The 13,818-nt window shown below is 43.9% G+C and overlaps 1 protein-coding gene across 1 annotated transcript in view; it reads left to right on the forward strand.

Annotated features, from left to right (window-relative positions):
- Window positions 1-5,707: 5,707 nt before the first annotated feature.
- The window catches only part of Slc4a8 (solute carrier family 4, sodium bicarbonate cotransporter, member 8), a 78,689-nt gene continuing 70,578 nt past the window's right edge, over window positions 5,708-13,818 (forward strand). The window contains exon 1 of the mRNA XM_005415404.2: window positions 5,708-6,140. Within this exon, the coding sequence (XP_005415461.2) occupies window positions 5,973-6,140 (168 nt within the window). The 5' untranslated portion in view covers window positions 5,708-5,972. The remainder of the gene's footprint in view (window positions 6,141-13,818) is intronic.

A 13,818-nucleotide genomic window follows, 5' to 3' on the forward strand; every position in this document is an offset into this window, starting at 1 on the left:
TTCTTCTTTACATCACCTAGCAGCTGCTGGATTAATTTCTCATCGTTCCTTGCTACTTTAAAGAAATTTTTTCATGATCACCAACCACCAGCCTGACTTCTATTTCTGAGATTCTGTCCTCAAATTGGTTTATTCTGCTGCAGATATTTTCAATGGAATTTTTATTTTCCTGGATATCTGCTTGAATCTGTTTTATGGATTCCATTTCTTTCCTATGTTAGGCATTCATATTTTCCTAAGCTCTTCTACTTTTTAAAAATCTGTATCTGCTCTGGAGTCACTAAACATGTTTTTTCATTGTGGTCACCATCTCTGTAGTTATCTGAGAAATTATTTCTGATTTGAGTTTTTGTAGAACCTTGTTCATTTGCTTTGTTGTTACCACTTCAGGGAGTCCAGGTGGGTGGCTTTCAGAGTGTCCTACCTCATTGCACCCTAGATTTGCCTTTGGTGAACTGGGTGTCTAGGGTTGCATCTTGTTTAAGTGTCTTCTCATTTTCTGTTTTTTTTCCTTTTGACAATTTAAACAGAACAAGAGACATACTAAATTAATGAAGGAATTAAGATGCTTTTGATGGGAAAATTGATTGCAAGTATAGGAGAATATTTTCTCAGATGTTTTGAGTTTCTTGCATTTTGTCTTTTTGTCTCTAAAAGAGAGAATTTCAGTGTCCTTCAGTCAATATAGTCATGTGCTGCATAAAGATATTTTGTTAAGGGCAGATTGTATGTGTGACAGTGGTCCTGTAAGAGCGTATCACCTTATCATGTTGTAGCCATTTTAATTTGTGTAAAAATCTTCAATGTTTACATCAAAGTGATAGAACTGCCCAACAGTACATCTCTCAGAACCTACCCCTGCCATTAAGCCAGTTCTGTAGTGCTCTTTTTTTTCTACCTCTTTAAGAAAAATAATTAGTGTGAGGTGTTGTCCTTGGCTGAATATTTTCCTTTCAGCTCCTCCAGGGCCTATTTGCTGGCCAGGTGCACACATGCACTTTTCCAACCAGGGTAGGGAGCAGTAGAAACTGCTTCTATCTATTACTCACACAGAACCTAGTGCCTGGAGTCACGCAAGCTGGCCTCCTTTGGGAAAGAGAGAGCAAATCAGGCCTGGGAGGCAAGGGCCTGTCTTCTGCAGTGCCCCAGATAGCAGCAGCCTCAGGCAGTCTCATATCCTCTCTCTGTGGCCTATTTCCCTTTGTAATTTGCACAATAGGCCAGAAGATGGGGCTCTTGACCCTCGAGTCAAGGTCTAGTGGCTCTGACTCTCCACATTTGTACCGGAGGCAAATAAGATCAGTCAGAGCTTCCAGGAATCATCTCTACCCCCTCAATCCTCTCCTACCCTGTCCACTTCACTCCCACCCTGGCTGAGACCCGTGTTCTGGGGGAATGAAGATGCAGCCTATCTTCCTTTGGCCACCATTCCTGGACTCTCTTAAATTACTGGGTTGCCAAGGTCAGACTATCTGGCCTCCCTGCTTCAGGTTCTTCCTCTGCTTCATCCTGCCCTAATGACAGATTTCGGGGCTAGTTCCGTTTCTGTGGGACAGGGTGGCATAGTGAAGTGACTGAACTCTAGAGACAGGAAGACTTGCCTTTGACTCATCTCGTCAGGTGAGGCTCCTCACCTCCTGGTCCAGGTGTTCTCTGCCACATAACTCTTCATAGAAGCTACTATAACCTGTAGCCATCTTGTTCTCCTGTCACTAAGTTGTCTCCTCACTAAACTGTACTGCCCAAGGGGGCAAGCACCCTCTCTGTCCTTTTGCTATTTCTCCAACACCCAATGCCAGGCTGGATACACAGGGTCTTGGTAAATCTGTTACATATTAATAAATGAATGAATGAATTTAGCTTAATGACTACCCGACCTTTAGGAAGTTGCTTAACTTCTCTGAGCCTCAGTTTTCTTACCAGTTAAATGGAAAAAAAGAATGGAGATACATATCATTACACTAAATGACATAATGCATTTGTACCACCAACTCTTCGCTTATGCAAGTGCTCCTTAAAACCTTCATCAGTGTTCTGCTCTCTACCACAGTTTGTCCACAATTTGTTTTTCAGTGCTGAGGATTCAACTCAGAGCCTTGGGTATGCTAGGCAGTTGCTCTGCCACTGAGACATAGGCCAAGCCCTAAACATAGCTCTCCTTCCTTTCTTTCTTTCCATCTTTCTTCCTTCCTTCTTACCTTCTTTCCTTCTTTTTTGTTGCTTTATTATAAAGAGAATAAAAAAATAATAAAGTATAACGTAGACAAAAACAATAAAAATGATACAGAGTTTTAAAACAAAATGATAAGAATTACCAGTTATATTGGTAAGAATTAATTGTTATATTACGTATTGTTTTCTTCAACGAAATTGCTCAAATTACCAGATGTAAGAATGCAAAATTGATCACATCATTAAAGAGAATAAAAAATAATTTAAAAAACTTTAGAAATAATACAGAGATTCCTTGAAAGAGTAAATAAAACCCAAAATGTACAATAGATATTATGAAAGGGAAAGAAATTGTTCAAAGAAAGGAACAACTAGGATGAGAGAAAGGAAAGAAAGAAGGAAGGAAGGAAAAAAATATATGTATACAGAAGGATAGCTGGGATAATTGTACTGCTGATGTCTGGTGGTTTATTGAAAGGAACAGTTAATGATTAAATTTTTGGGGACCAATATTGCATGCTTATATCTAGTGATTTTGTTTGTTTGTTGAGATAGGTTCTTTCTATGTAGTCCAGACTGGCCTTGAATTTATGGTGATCCTCCTGCCTCAGCCTCCCAAGTGCTGGGATTACAGGTGTGCACCACCACACTCAGCCTTTCCTCCCTTCTTTCTTCTTTCCCTCCCTTCCTCCTACCTTTCTTTTTTTCTTTCTCCCCAGTGCTAGGGATCAAGCTCAGAGAGCAATGAGCTTTATCCCCAGCCCTATTTTAAATTTTATTTTGATATAAGGTTCTGCCAAGTTGCCCCAGCTGGGTTTGAACTTGAGATCCTCCTGCCTCAGCCTCCTAAATAGCTGGAATTAAAGGTGGGCACCATCATATTCATCACCACAATCTCTTTCTATCATAACTCTTATTTCCTACTGTTCTCAGTAACTTTCTGCTTTGGTCTAGCTTATGGCTACCCCAACTGGGCCATTGTGCATTATTATTATTATTATTATTATTATTATTATTATTATTTGTCTTTTTGAGATAGGTACTCACTATGTAGTTCAGGCTGACCTTGAGCTCACTTTGTAGCCCAGGCTGGTCTTGAACTTGCAGTGATCCTCCTGCCTCAGCCTCCTGAGTGGTAGGATTATAGGTGTGCACCACCATGCCCAGCTGCATTATTACTCTTAAGTCTTTGCCCAACCTCCTTTCTTTTAACCTTTACTCAATTAAATTTTAGCTGTATTTTGAGACTTAGCTGGAACCCACGTCCTCTGTGTCTCCTTGAAGTGCCTCAAGTTATAAAAACTAATTTTGTCTTCTGAATTTTTGTAACCTTTGTTTGGAAACCAAGCACATTTTCCTTTTGGCCACAATCTTTGAAAGGAAGGCTTCTTGGAAGAGCTAGCCTTTGGGCTTGACTTTGAGAGATGGCTATATTACCCATATGGCTAATTGTTCTTCTCTAGACAGAGTTTTGTTGTGTAGCTCAGGTAGCCTTCAATTCACTTTGCAGGCCAGGTTGGCCTTGAACTCCCAGCAATCCTCCTGCCTCAGCCTCCCGAGTGTAGGGATTATGGGCATGTGCCACCACACCCGGCCCACCCATATGGCTCTTAGTGTACATACTATTTTGTTGCCATTGTATTAACATCCATGATTAGATTATTAAACTCCTTGGAGATATGTTTTAGATTTATCTGCATTTTTAGTGCTATTTGAATCTGCACATTGTACATATTCAATAACAATTTTTATATATTGAACTAATGTTTTTTTAAGTTAAAAGCACATATATCTGCCTACTACTTTCTGTGTGTCCAGTATTCTTCCAGGAAGGCATAAGAAAAATAATCATTGTCTTCAAAGAGCATACAATATTTTAGTAAATTAAAGTCAACGTATACAGTACTTCAGTAACTAGAGCATGTAACCCCTGTGAGAAGCATGAAGTGAGAATTCTATAGAGGGAGAAAGAACCTCTGTTAGGGGTGTCAGGGAGAGCGGAATAAAGAAAGACTTCTTGGAAGAGGCGGGCTTTGGGATTGACTTTGAAGGATGGCTAAGATTTTGATAGGCAATAAAGAAAGTGTGGTATTTATACAAAATGGACGACTACTCTCCCATACAAACTTGCATCATTTGTAGGAAAACGGATGCACCTCGAGACCATAATCTTAAGTGAAATAAACTGGACATGCACGTTTAGATATTGTATTGTTTCTCCTGCATGAGAAACCCAAAGGGTAAAAGGAACAGAACTGGACGACAGATATTGGGAAGTAGGAAGAATATGTTAACTGGGAATGGGAACAAGGGAGGAGGGAGAGGAAAGGGAAGGGAGGGAAAAGGAAAAGAAGGAACGGAAAGAAAACATGGAAACAAAGTTTGTGTAAATAGTGAGGGGAAGAAGGGCTCAAGGGAGGGGACTGGGAAAGAAAGAATTAAGATATATTATGTCGAGGTACAGATTCCTTATGGTGAATGTGTTCAATATGTATGACAAATAGGTACTAATAAAAAATAAAGTTTAAAAATTAAAAAAGGATTTTTATGGGCAAAACTGGAGGTGAGGGTGGGATGTGAATACAGATTCAAGAGGTAGGATCAATGGAGAGATGGACAGAGAATGTGGACCTGGGCACTAAAACTGATGTGGTTCTTTTTCAGGCGCGCTGGAGCCTCACCTGGCTTCCCATTTCAGGGCCAATGCGTGGGACGGTACGCAAGGCTTGCACTGGACTGTATTCCCCACGAGCAGCTTCTTTGGAGGGTGAGATTTACTTGGAGCGACTCTTTTGCCCCTAATAACGTGGACTTACCTACAGTCTCTTATAAAAGTGCATATGAAAAAAAGGTCCCTCTCTCCCTTTTGGGAATAGAGGACTAGTTAGATTTTAGCTAGGCTCTCTTTTCTTTTAAACCTAAATCAAATAGAATACATTACTCTTTTTTTTTTCCCCCTTTTTGAGACAGGGTTTGGCTATGCAGTTCAGGGTGCCCTTGAGCTCACTTTGTAGCCCAGGCTGGTCTTGAAACGCGCAACAATCCTCCAGTCTCAGCCTCCCGAGTACTGGGATTACAGGCGTGCGCCACCACGCCCGGCTTAGAATACATTACTCATGATTTTCTAACTTTGCCTTCCATTGTTTGGTTCTGTTGTTGATAAATAATAATTTCCCTAAAATCATTTCCTGGAAAAGTTGGAGGCTTTTTTCTTGGTAGGATTTCTTCAGCAACCATCCTCAGCTGATCTCTGTGCTTGCAGACCTGAGACTCGGAGAGAAGACCTGCGAAGTCCCAGCCGTGGAGGAGGCCTGATTACTGCCTGGCTGCCTGCTTCTCCTCAACACTCTTCAATCTGGCTGTAAGCTCAGGGATGAACAATTCATTTTAGAAGGCCCTCTGCCCTCATGCCTCAGTGCTTTGCTCCTGCAACCCTGAGGGACGTTTCCTTAGAATTTATAAAGCATCTCCCAAGAAATAAAATCAGAATAGGAAAAACTAACACTTTCCCAGTTTTCAAGAGTCAGGTGCAAACATAAGCAGAGATTTTTTCGATTTCTAGCAAGCAGTAGGAGGGACCTTCCAGCCTAGAGGCCCCCGAAGGGAGGGAGGTGGTTTCCACGGCAACCGGGCGGGGAGCGGTCTGCCGCGCCGGCTCGCTCCTCCGCCTCCCTGTAGCCCAGGGTACCGCCGGACAGCGTCCTCCAGTGCTCCGCGCTCCGATTGGCTGCACAGGCCGTTCGCTGATTGGCTGCCGCGGGCGCCTCGCGGGCCGGTGGCTATGGAACCAGCGGGGGTTGATGGTTGACCGTTGGCTCAGGGTAGGGGTCGCGGCTCGAGTGATCCACTCATATCCGACAGGACGGCGCGGACTGCTGAGACCTGGCCCGGAACCCGCTGGGGAAACCCAATTCCGCGCAGCCATGCCGGCCGGGAGTAGCGAAGCGGACGGCGTCCTCAGCTATCAGGTAGGGCCCCGCCTCCCGCCCCTCCCCGGGGCTCAGCCTCGCGTCCTCTGCCCACTCTCCCTCTGCCCCGGCCGGACTTCCAGGCCGCTCGCGAGGGCGAGGGGGGCCGCCGGGACCGGGACGCCAGGGGGCGCTCGGAGCGGCCGGAGAGGTGACCTTGGGCCGCACCTGGGCGCATCCCTCGCGCCCGCCCGCGGGCGCCCGGCCGGCCGGCGGCCCGTGACCTCCGCTCGCCGCGGTCGGGCCCGGTGGGAGAGGCCGGCTCTAGCTTCGCCATTGTCCCGCCGGAAGGTGGGCGAAAGGGTAGCCAGGGACCTCGCTCTGGTCTTTGTGTTTTTGTCCCGGGGGGCTTGGGGTTCGTCAGTGGCTCAGAGGAAGGGCCGGAAAGACGGGAGGCTGGGAAGAGCCCTCCTCAGCGCGGCCGGCTTTGCGACTCCTCCGGCCGCCCGCACAGACCTTTGACAAGTTGCGTGCACTAGGGTGGGAAGTGTTGACGGGTCAGGAACCGGTGCTTATTTAGGGGAGCGAGAAAAACAGGGTTAAATAATTGGCAGCAGAACTGTTGGGCTGGCCAAGGAAAGGAAGCACTGGACTAGGGGTTAGACTCCGTGGATGCAAATCCCGCATGTGTCTCACATAGGCGTGTTGACCTTGCGTAAGTCACTTGCCTCTTCTAGCCTCAGCTTCCTTGCTTACTGAAAGGGAAATAGTGATACTTGCTTTGTTTACTTGACAGGGGTGCTCTCGGGGAAGGGCTTTGTGGACTGTTTATTGTGTGATACCCAGTGAGTGAGTGGTAGCTCTTGGAACTCTCACTTTGCCTTTCCCGTGCAATCAGATGGTGTGATCACTGCCCTGGAAGGAGGGTTTGAAGGCGGGAGGGCAGTCAAGATGAGTGGATGGCTCTGAAGAGGATGGTGGGCCCTCTCAGGTCTTGGACACAAGTGCCATGCTGACGTCAGCGTTGTTTCTGGAAGGAGGCAGGGAAAACGCGCTGAGTGTGTAGCAAAATGAGTGTCAGACACTGACTCCCTCCCCTTCTTCCTAGTAATAATTTGCTGCTAAGAAGATCCGTAATTTCTCTTCTGCTTTCTCAGTTGAAAAGGAACAAAGCAGGGCGTGGTGGGGCAGGCCAGCAGCTGAGGCAGGAGGATTGCAAGTTCAAGTTTTGCCTGGGCTATTTAGCAAGACCCTGTCTCAAAATAAAAAAATAAAAGGGCTGGAGATGTCGCTTAGTGTGAAGGCTCTGGATTCAATCTTCAGTACTGGGGGAGGAAAGGAACAGTATCTAAGACTTTGGAAAATCTTTCCATATCTAATCTTCTTTAGGCCCACTATGTGGTTTAACCTCTGCAATATAGTAAAGGGGAAAAACAGGCAAGTTCTTGCCCTCCTGGAGCTTGTCATCTACTGATAAGGGAGAAGTAACTATTTTTCATCAAGTAATCATACAAATAAATATATTATAAACTGTGATAAAAGTTTCAAAATAAATTTAGCTGTTATAGGTGTGTAATTTCAGATCAGAGACAATTTTGCTAAGGAAGAAAATTTGGACAAAGATCTAAAGAATGAGTAAATATCTTATTTACTTATTTATTTATTTATTTATTTATTTTCTTTCTGAGACAGGGTGTTGTTACGCAGTTCAGGCTGGCCTTGAGCAGACTTTGTAGCCCAGGCTGGTCTCAAACTCAAAACAGTCCTCCTGCCTTAGCCTTCTCAGTGCTGGGATTACAGGCGTGTGCCACCACGCCCGTGTGCACCACCACGCCTGGTTTAAGAATGAGTAAATATTAAGTAAGGAAGGGAAAAGGGAGGTCACAGACACAAAGAGAGCAGCATATACAAAAGTCCTGTGGCAGAAGGGGCCGCATTCAGAGGAAAAGCCAGTGTGGTAGAGCCACAGGGTTAAGTGAGGAGAGTGATGTGGGATATCCTCTGGGGTTGTAACATACCAGGTCCTGTTGAGGAAGTTGGTATTTATCTGAGAAACGAGTGGGCACCACTAGAGGGGTTTAAGCAAGGAGGGGAAGGCAACACAGGTGAGAGAGGGGTCTCAAGAGACAGCAAATGATACCAACATCAGATTTTACTATGAAAGATTTCTCTGGCAGCAGTGAGGACAATAGGCTGGAATGACTGTGAGATAAGGTCCCTAGTAGGCAGAATGTGTGCAGATTGTATCACTGAGAGTATAATAGCCCTTAGGTTTCTGCTAGTTTTCTACGAGACCGCTAATCCCTGAGTGCTTTTGGGGTCGGATAGAAAATAATTATGTTCTTTCTGTCCAGCTTGTGACACTTTCATGGGTGGTGGAGGGAGAAGAGGAAATGGAATTGAGTGGGAACAGCGGGACCTCATGAAGGCTGCAGTTGGGCGGGAAGATAGGGAGGAAAAAGGAAGGAGGGTAAAGGAGGAAAAGAAGTGAGGCGACACAGTCCGGCCAAGTGCCAGCTGCCAGTTAAGCCTCCCGTGTGCCAGTGAGGATGAGCTCAGGGCAGACGGACCTTGCAAAGTGAGTAAACTGTGTGACGGGGTGCAGACAGATGTTCCGGATGTCACCTCGGGGTATCAGAAGTCTGTGCTGTCTCTGGTGTGGGCACTGCTCTAGCCTTCCAACAGTACCCTCTGCTTGTTTTCTTGTGTGGCTACAGTCCACATGAAAACCAGAGAGAGCTTTTAAAAACACAAAGCAGATCTTGTCATATCCCATCTGGAATCCCTTCGGCGCCTTCCCAGTGCACTTTAGAATAAAATCCAAATTTTTTGTCACGGGTGACCAGCCTTTCACATGAGCAGGGCCTGCCCATGAGACCACCTCTGTTCACACCTCTCTCCACTCTTGAGACCACCTCTTCTTCACTCTCTCACCTTGTATCCTACTCTGACTTGCTGTCTTTTCTTCTTTCTTTGTTGTGCTAGAGATTGAATCCAGAGCCTCCTATTTGCTAGGCCAACTCTCTACCACTGAGCTACACTCCAGGCCTTTTTCTAAAATTTTAAGAGAGGATCTTTGAGGGAGGCTGACTTCTAACTCATGGTCTTCCTGTCTCAGCTTCCTGAGTGGCTGAGCTTATAGGTCTAGACCACAAGCTCTGGCTTCATTGTTTCTTCAGTACTCAGTTTCTTCAGTACTCAGGAGCTTTGAGTTTGTCATTCTCTCTGCCAAGGACATTTTCTAGCCAGGCCTTGTCATGGCTCAGTTCTCCTTGTCAGAGTGGCTCTGCCTGATCTTTACCCCTGGAGACCCTCCTTCATGTGATACCATTTTGTTCCCTCCCTCCCTCCCTTCCCCTTCCCCCTACTCTCCCCTTCCCTCCTTCCCTTCCTCCCTCGCTCCTTCCCTTCTTTTCTTCCTTCCTTCTTTTCCTTTCTTCCTTCCTGTACTGGGGACTAAACCCAGGGAGCACTATGCTATATTCCTAATCCTTTTATTTTGCTATTTTGAGACAGGGAGCTGTAAGTTGCCCAGGCTGGCCCCGAACTTCTAATTTTCTTGCCTCTTGTTATTGTCTTGATTGCACATGAAACTTAAGTATTCTTTTTTTTCTTTTCCTTTTAGACAGGGTCTCACTGTGTAGCCGAGGCTGGCTTCAAACTGCAGGCAATCCTCCTGCCTCAGCCTTCCAAGTGCTGGGATTATAGGCATGTCCACCATGCCTGTCTGAAATATTTTTGATTTTTTACTTACTACCTTCTTAAGTAGAAGTGTATGAGGGCAGGCACCAGGAAATTTAGCGTGCTGTCTGATATAAAATTGGCTCTCAGCTGCATGAATAAATGAACAGTTCTCCCATGTGCAAAGGAGCCCATGGGTTTGTCAGGATTAGCACACAGCCACAGCTGGACATCACTTGATTACATGAAGGGTTTCTCTTCTTTGCTGCTGTGCTTTTGTTCAGGTGTTCAAGCTGGGAAATCGTTTCCTTCCTTTGCATGTAGGAAAGTCTGGTCTGACCTTCAAGGTCTGGCTTCGTATTGCTCCATCCACATTTGCCGCTCAGTCTCCTCTGCTCACAGCACGTAGCAAGTGCGATCACTTCTCCCATCATTTGCTGTGGAAGGTACATGCCTCTCTGCTGCTCACCCGACAACTCCCTTTGTTGTTGCTGTTGAAGTAACGTTTACTGAGTGCTTGCCTTGTGCCAGGCACTGTGCTAGGTGTTCTCCGTGTGCCATCCCATTGATTTCTTCACCACCCCCTCCCTCCTCCTCCTCCCCCTCCTCCTTGTTCTTCTGGTCTTTTGTGGTGCTGGAAATGGAAACCAAGGCTTTTCATGTGCTGGGCAAGTGCTTTACCACTGAGCTACAACCCCAGCCCTGCGATCCCATTTAACCCTATAATTCTGAGAATTACGTACTTTTATTATTTCTATTTTCCAAATAGGGGAACTGAGGTATAAAGAGGTCAGATAACTTCTAATTAGTGACAAAACTGCCTGTAGCTCTGCCCAACTGCCTTACTTCTTTTCACAGAATGTGCTTTTAATCACTGCAGTACTGCAGCTTGTGTCTGTGACATCTAGATTAATACCTGGCTGTGAGGGAGCACTGACGAAATGTTTGGGAAGATATGTGTAGCAAGGTGTACAAAGGATACATTAGAGTTGGCGAGACTGGAATGAGGGAAGCCAGCTAGGAGCCTGTTGGTGTAGCTTAGGATGAGTTAACAAACGCCTGTGTTTTTCATTTTGGTGAGATCTCTGGAGGTGCTACTGATATTTTAAGGATTGATGAGCTCTTAAAAGGGGTAGTAATAGAGCAAGAAGATGAGACAGCTTTAGGGAAGGCCCTACATTGGGCTGGAACTGAGGTTATCCAGTTCTCTGGATCAGCCCTTTCAGAATCAACCAGAGGGAGTGCTTGAAGCGAAGGCGGAAGAGGTTGCCATCCTCAGCATTTGCGCCTAGTAGTGCTGGTAAGTGGAGTTCTGTGAGAGGGGAAGTGGTGGAGCAGGAAGCAAGTGGGCCCGGGCGGTTACCAAGGCTTCTGTGTGCACCAGACCTCCTCAGAATGGAACATTTTACAGAAATCGTCCCAATACCAAACCGCGGTAAATGGATGTTAATTGAGAAACATGGTCAGTGGGGAGAGATTCACACTGTAGTCTTACAGTGAACCAGAAAGCAACAAGAAGAAAGCAAAACTTCGAAAGAGTTCCTGAAGGAGCTCTGAGTTTTAATGCCTGGTGATTCTGCATACGTTGTAGCTCAGTAAATATTTGCTGAGCTTATGAATGAGTGACTCTGTAGAGACCAGGTCAACTTTTCTGAGGGTCACGGTCAGTTTATGGTAGTGAATATTTGTTCAGTGTTACTGAACAAAAGAATCAATCCTTAATAGGAGTTTCTGCCCAAGCACATTGCAGTATACCTCTCCACTGCCCTCAATTCACACTAGGTTGTGTGTGACAGCTAGAGAGCTGTGGATATTCTCTACCTGAATTTATCAGCTCTGCTGGGGACTTTTAGGGAGAAAGGTGTGGGCTGACTTGCCAAGCAAAAACTTGACCAGAAAACTGGGGGACAATTTAAGCCACATTTATTTCCTTCAAAATCTGTAGATAATTGTCTTAGCTGTCTGGTACATTTTAGATATACATAATGATAACATTCATCATATGGAATTTGTATCTGTATATGATATATCTTGAGTTTTCATTTTTTCTCCTTCCCTTCCTTTCCCTTCAACCCTTTTGCCTTCCCTTCAACCCTTTTTCCCCCTCCCCATTTATAAAAGCTTTGTTTCCATTTTTTTCCCTTCTTTTCTCTTTTTTTCCTTTTTCCTTCCTTTCCCCTCCCACCTCCCTAGTCTCCTTCCCATTTGAAAATTATTTTCCTATTTCACAAAATCTGTTATACATTTTGGTCCTTATTTACACTTTCAGTTTCTCACACCAGAGAAATCATGCTATATTTGAACATGTGTATCTGATTTATTTCACTTAAGAGTGAGTGTTACTGGATAATTTCTTGGTAATAGCCATTTTTTTCTGGAGTGAGGTGGAATCTTAGTATTGTTTTAATTTGCATCACTCAAATGACCAGTGATGTTGAACATTTTCTCATATGTATTTGTTATTTCTACTTCTTCATCTGAGAAGCATGTATTCATTTTAGATGCCCATTTTTGGATTAGGTCTTTATATTTGGGGCATCTGATTTTTTATGTTCTTTATATATTCTAGATATTAGTCCTCTGTCTGAGGAATAGCTGGAAATTTTTTTTTCCCACTTGGTGGGTTGTTCTTTACTCTGTTGGTGATGTTCTCTTGCTGTGCAAAAGCTTTTTAGTAAGATGAGATCCCAGTTGTTGATTCTTTGTGATACCTCTTTTGTGATCAGGGTTTTGTTCATAAAGTCTTTGGCTACATCTATGTCTTCATGAGTTCTACCTACTCTATTTTCCAGCAGCTTTAATGTTTCTGTTTCAATGTTTAGGTCTTTGATCCATTTTGATTTTAGTTTAGTACATGGAGAGAGACATGGATCTAGATTTAGTCTTTGGCATAAGGAAAGCCAGTTTTCCCAGCACCATTTATTGAAGAGGCTGTCTTTCTTGCAGTGAATGGGTTTGGCCCCTTTATCAATGATAATGTGACTAAGTATGTCTGGAGTTGTTTCTGCATCTTCTAATCAGTTCCACTAATCCTTGGGTCTGTTTTTTTTTTTTTTTTCCAGTACCATACTGTTTTTATCACAGTAGCTTTGTAGTATAATTTCAAGTCTGGGATTGTGATGCTCCCTGCCTTGCCTTTGTTGCCGAGAACTGCCTTTACTTATTCTAGTCTCTTCCTGTTCCAAATGAATTTTAGGATTGTTTTCTCTAATTCTGAGATGTGCTATTAGAATTTTGATTGAAATTGCATAACATCTGTATAACAATTTCAGAAGTATGTCCATTTTCACTATATTGGTTCATACTACCTAAAAACAAAGGATATCTTTCCACTTTCTGATATCCTCTTCAACCTCTGTTACCAGAGTACTGTAGTTTTCAATGTAAAGGTCTTTTACTTTCTTTGTTAGATTGACTCCTAGGTATTTCATTTTTTAGGATGCTGCTATGAAAGGTGTTGTTTTCCTAATTTCTCTCTCTGTGGGTTTGTTGTTTGTATGCAGGAAAGTTTTGACTTTGTATCCAGCTATGCTACTGAATTTAGTTGTTAAATCTAGGAGTCTTTTGGTGAAATTTTTGGGGTCTTCTAAGTAGACTATCATGTCATCTGTGAATAATGATGACTTAACTTCTTTATTTTCTATCCTTATTCCTTTTATTTTTATTCTGTGGTCTAATTGCTCTGGCTAATGTTTCCAGAACTATATTGAATAAGAGTGGTAATGTGGATATCCTTGTCTTGTTCCTGATTTTAGAGTGAAAATTTTTGACCATTAAGTATGATGTTGGCTATTGATTTGTCATACATAGCTTTTAAATTGAGATAAAGACCATCTATTCCAATATTCTGTAGATTTTTTTTTTTATCATGAATGGGTGTTGGACTTTGTCAAATGCATTTTCTGTATCTGTTGAAATGATTATCAGCACTTGGGAGGCTGAGGCAGGAGGATTGTCACGAGTTCGAAACCAGCCTGAGCTACAAAGTGCGCTCAAGGCCGGCCTGAACTGCATAGCGAGACCTTGCCTCAAAAAGACAAAAAAAAAAAAAAAAAAA

This window comes from Chinchilla lanigera, unplaced genomic scaffold, assembly GCF_000276665.1.
Source record: "Chinchilla lanigera isolate Chin_1 unplaced genomic scaffold, ChiLan1.0 scaffold00146, whole genome shotgun sequence".
NCBI classification, from domain to species: Eukaryota; Metazoa; Chordata; class Mammalia; order Rodentia; family Chinchillidae; genus Chinchilla; species Chinchilla lanigera.